The sequence below is a fragment of the Alligator sinensis genome, unplaced genomic scaffold, assembly GCF_000455745.1.
Source record: "Alligator sinensis unplaced genomic scaffold, ASM45574v1 scaffold437_1, whole genome shotgun sequence".
Taxonomy (NCBI): Eukaryota; Metazoa; Chordata; order Crocodylia; family Alligatoridae; genus Alligator; species Alligator sinensis.
The window spans coordinates 312,247-317,074 of NW_005842176.1; the positions used below are offsets into that span (position 1 = coordinate 312,247).

The 4,828-nt window shown below is 44.9% G+C and overlaps 1 protein-coding gene across 1 annotated transcript in view; it reads left to right on the top strand.

The window, feature by feature from the left end:
- LOC102388109 (fatty acid desaturase 1) overlaps positions 1-3,597 on the top strand; it is a 52,867-nt gene extending 49,270 nt beyond the window's left edge. The window contains exons 10-12 of the mRNA XM_006026046.1: positions 1,696-1,775; positions 2,029-2,154; positions 3,546-3,597. Coding sequence (XP_006026108.1) covers positions 1,696-1,775; positions 2,029-2,154; positions 3,546-3,597 — 258 coding nt within the window. The remainder of the gene's footprint in view (positions 1-1,695; positions 1,776-2,028; positions 2,155-3,545) is intronic.
- The last annotated feature ends 1,231 nt before the right edge of the window (positions 3,598-4,828 follow it).

A 4,828-nucleotide genomic window follows, 5' to 3' on the forward strand; every position in this document is an offset into this window, starting at 1 on the left:
GCGGCTTTCCTGCCCCGGGGGCAGGGGGCTGGACTCGATGATCTTCCGAGGTCCCTTCCAGCCCTAATGTCTATGAAATCTATGAAATCTATGTCAACTGGTGGTACATGTTCCCCTGGGGGTACTTGAGAAGGCCTTAGGGGGTACGCAAGGGGATGGAGTGCCACCATACACCATCCCACACCGCCGCACAGGTGCCGCCCACCCGGCCAGATGTGGGGGGCAGGGGAAATTCACATGCAGCTGCTGCTGCCTCCGCATCTGGCTGCATGCCACTCTCCCCTACCCCGCTCGGCAGCCAGGGGTATACTGCTCTGCGTCCGGGCACCTGGGGGTAAAATGATTGAAAAAGATTGAAAGCCCCTGGTCTAACTTATTAGCAAACCTATACTGTAAAACCTGACACAAAACCCAAGATATAACACCCTAACCTGCCACAAGTAAAGCAGGGGGGCCATGGTGGCCAACAACCTGCTGCTGCAAAGGTCACTGCATCCCCAAAAGATCCAAGGAAATGGGCTCTGCCCCTGCTACAGAAGAAGGCACAAATCCCCATAGTCCATACAAAATAAACTTTAACACATAGCAGCAGGAGTGGAGGGGAAATTCTTTCCTGGTACCATGCAGCAACCAACAAAGTCCAGAAATATCTTGAACATCTCCAATGATGGAGATTCCTTACCTAGGCAATCTTCCCCAGGCGGTCTATTCCACAGCCTCACTCTTCTAATAGTGAAGAAGTTTTTCCTGATAGCCAGTCTAAACCTTGCAGAGATTTCAGACCATTAGTCCACATGCTACTTTCTGCATGAAGAGAGAAATGGTGTTTTCCCTCTTCTTTATGGCAGACCTTCAGATATTTCAAGACAGCTATCATGTCCCCTTTTAAGTGCCTTTTCCATGAGCTGATAATGCCTATTTCCTTGCTTCCTTAGCCCTTTATCATTTTTGTCATCCACCTCTGGATCCTCTCTAACTTCTCCATGCCCTTTTTAAGATGCAGAGTCCAAATCTGCACACACTATTCTAAATTAGGCCTAACCAGCACCGAGTAAAGAGGCACTATTCCCTCCTGTGTCTTTGCACCTTCTAGAAATGCATTCCAAAAATGCATTAATCTTTTTAGAAGCTACATCGCACTGCAAGCTCATATTGAGTCTGTGATTCAAGAAGACTCCCAGATCTTTCTCTGTAGCTCTGCCATCCAACCAGGTGTCACCCATTTTGTATTTCTATTTTGAATTAGTCTTTTTTAAATGTATTACCTTGCATTTGTCAGAACTGAACTTCATCCTCTTAGCTCCACCCCAGTCAGTGGAAGTTTCCAGTAGAAACACTGACTGGGAAAAAGGGCTACATTCAGGGTTCATTGCCTCCCAGAACAGGCCCCTCCTCTCTGGGACAAAGCTTGATGGCTGTTGCACTGGGTGAATTTGGATTGTTTTTAGTGATGTATATGCCTAGGTGCTTTGCAAGTGTCTGTTGGAAGGGTATCAGGATTTGGTGATGTTGGAAAAATACATGGCAGAAGCTGACTGATCTGGGACATCCATGTGCACCTAACCCTAAAGGGGAACCTCTTCTAAATGAGGAAGTATAAAGGAATGAGGACCCTTATGGGGCAGGTGGAAACAGACATACCTGTGCTGATCCTAACATTTACAGGTTCACTCTCAGTTCTTCCTCCTCTTCCAGCTTCAGGGAACATGTAATGTGCATCAATCAATATTCAATGACTGGTTTACTGGGCATCTGAACTTCCAAATTGAGCATCAGTGAGTATGAGTCCCTGGCAATGAACAGGTAAGGGGCAGGTCCCAGTGGGAGGAAGGGTATCCTCATGGAGAACTGATTACTGTGGATATCTGGAGAAAGATGGGATTTTCCTACAGTCCCTGTGAATGCAAGCCCTGCAGGAAGAGGTGAAAGTGGTTGACTAGCTGAGGTTTCTGCAGAGGGGAGAGATTTTTGTGAGGCCTAAGTGCCAACTACAACTCCCAGTAAATCATCTTCTTTCCCTCCTCCCAGCCTTTTCCCAAGGATGCCTCGACACAACCTCTACAAGGTGGCCCCCATGGTGAAGTCCCTGTGTGTCAAACATGGCGCTAAGTACCATTGCAAGCCCCTGCTCACTGCCTTTGCAGACATTGTGCGGTAAGAATTAACTTGGAAAATTCGGTACACAACTAGATGATAAGAGAGCACCTCACATTAAATGAGAAGATACACGCACAGCAGAAGAGCAGGGGAAGATGAGATAGGAACAGTGGATGGGAATGGACTGTATGGTTAAGGGTACAGGGAGGGTTTTATGGAGCCTTTCATGTCTCAGTTACCACCTAAAATCTAGCCACAGGATACTAATGAGCAGATCATTAGATTTCAAAGGCCAGATTTTGGAGGCCTTTGTGGGGTGAACTGGTATTTTGGTTCCTAAAGAACGTCTGTCCACATCCTAGGACTTACCTTAGCAAGTGGCAGTGTCATCCCCATCCTACACACAATGTCAGCAGAAAAACCAAGAACTGAGTGGGCTATGGCATGAGAAGGGCTGTTTGACCCAGAAGGGGAAACTCTTGGCAAGGAGAAAGGTACATTGAGAACAACTGCATAAGGCAAACTACTTGAGCCATAGCATAGCATTTGTCATAACTTTCTAAGGAGATGGACTTGAATTCTTGGGATAAGGGGCAAAGCACTGTCACATATCAGGAAAAAAGCATGGAAAAAGGTTTTATCATGGCATATAGTGGAAAAGCAGGTAATTACACCATCAGTCAGTATTAGTTGTTGGCTTGTAGTCATTATTAATAACCCAGAAAAGGGGTAAGAAGTGAGGTGGCTCACGTGTGTTCAGTTCTGTTATCTTGATTGAATAGTATGAGAAACATAAGAGAAATGGGTAAAGGGGCAACCCAGGGGCCAGTAAAACACAATGTTGACATTTGCAAGATAATGCAAAACAGCAAGAGTGGTTGCAAAAGCTCACCCAGTTTTCCAGGATTCAGAATTGACTATTGCAGTTCAATGGAAGATCTGCACATTCTTGTGGATGATGCATTGAAACATTCAGCTGAGTCCATAGGAGCAGTCAAAAAACAACCAACCTGTTAGCATGTGTAAGGAATGGCGCCAAGAATAATGGTGAGAGTACTACAAGGCCATTATTTGTAATCCTGAGATGCCCTCCTCTTGGAAACTGACTGCTCTGGTAAACATTATCTGAAAAACAAGAACAGAACTAAGTAGTGCTCAAAGCCAGAGATTGGAGAAGATCTGGTAGTGGGGGAAAGGAACGATGGCATTGAGGGAGATGGATAAGAAAAGCACACCAAAATACATTTTAAAATATTCTACATGAAAAGAATGGTATGAATGTAAAAATCAAATGCACAGACGTTAATACTCTTTAGTATGTGGAGCACTGCCCTCTTATGGTGCAACCATGATTGTATACTTATCATTAATTGGACATCTTCTCTCTCTCTCTCCTTTTCCTCTTTCCCACCCCCTTAACCCCTCCCACACTCCAACAACCCTTGCAGATCTCTGAAGGAGTCAGGGGACCTCTGGCTTGATGCCTACCTGCATAAGTAACTGGAAGTCCCATGTAGGTGAATTCCACGTACAGGAGTTGCCAAAAAAAAGGAATGCAGCCCTGTTAGCTACCAGCTTTGTACAATCAGATGTTCTGTCTTCTGGGTGAGGGGCTTCTTCAGCAGTTTGCTTCCAGGAGTGCAAATTAGATTTTAAAGTACATTTTCCTCCCATGATTCTTCCTTCCCTTTTCTTTGGCAGTCAGCACCAGGGGCTGTCTTCTTGTTCGTTGTTTGTAGAGCACCGTCAGAATGACATCCCGGTTCTTGAATATGGCTCACAGGTGTTATGGGAAGCTTAATAATAACACTGCCACTACCTCTGCTGCCACCACAATTATAATAATAGTAGTCATAATAAGTATGATCATGATGATGGTAAAGATATTAATAATAATACAAAAGGAACAAATGAGGATGTTCCTATGTGTCTGTGTGCAACAGTGGAGTAGAGTTCAGATGAACCAGGGAGAAAGGGCTTCATGATGGTACCTACAGACTCTACAGCATTTCATTCTCACTCTCAGAGCCATAAATTGTTGTCTTAAGTCTGTCTGCCTTCTTTCCTGCCAAAAAGATTAATCTCTTTGGTGTAGGGTATGGGCTTTACTGGTCTGCACTAATAAAAATATTTTCACTTGCTGTGTTTATGGAAACCTGCCTCATTCCATCCTGCCTTGCATTATCTCTCTTCCCTTTAAGAAAGGGAAGAAAGAGGATCCAGGGAACCACTGACCAGTCAGCCTCACCTCAGTCCCCAGAAAAATCATGGAGCAGGTCCTCAAGAAATCCATTTCTAATCACTTGGCAAAGAAGATGATTAGAAACAGTCAGCATGGATTCAACAAGGGCAAGTCAAGCCTGACCAAATGGATTCCTACTATAATGATATAACTGGCTCTGTGCATTCCAGGAAAGCAGTGGACATGATCTACCTTGATTTTAGCAAGGCTTTTGGTGTGATCACTTGCAGCATTCTTGCAAGCAAACCGAGGAACTATGGGGTGGATAGAAAGCTGGCTGGATTGTCAGGCTCAGTGAGCAGTAATCAATAGCTCAATGTCTAGCTGGCAGCCAGTGTCAAGTGGAGTAGGCCCAGGGGTCAGTCCTGGGGCTGGTTTTGTTCAGTATCTTCATTAACTATCGGAAGTTGGAATGGATTGCACTCTAAGCAAGTTTGCAGATGACACCAAGCTGGGGTATAATAGATAAACTGGAGGGTAGTTTTAGAA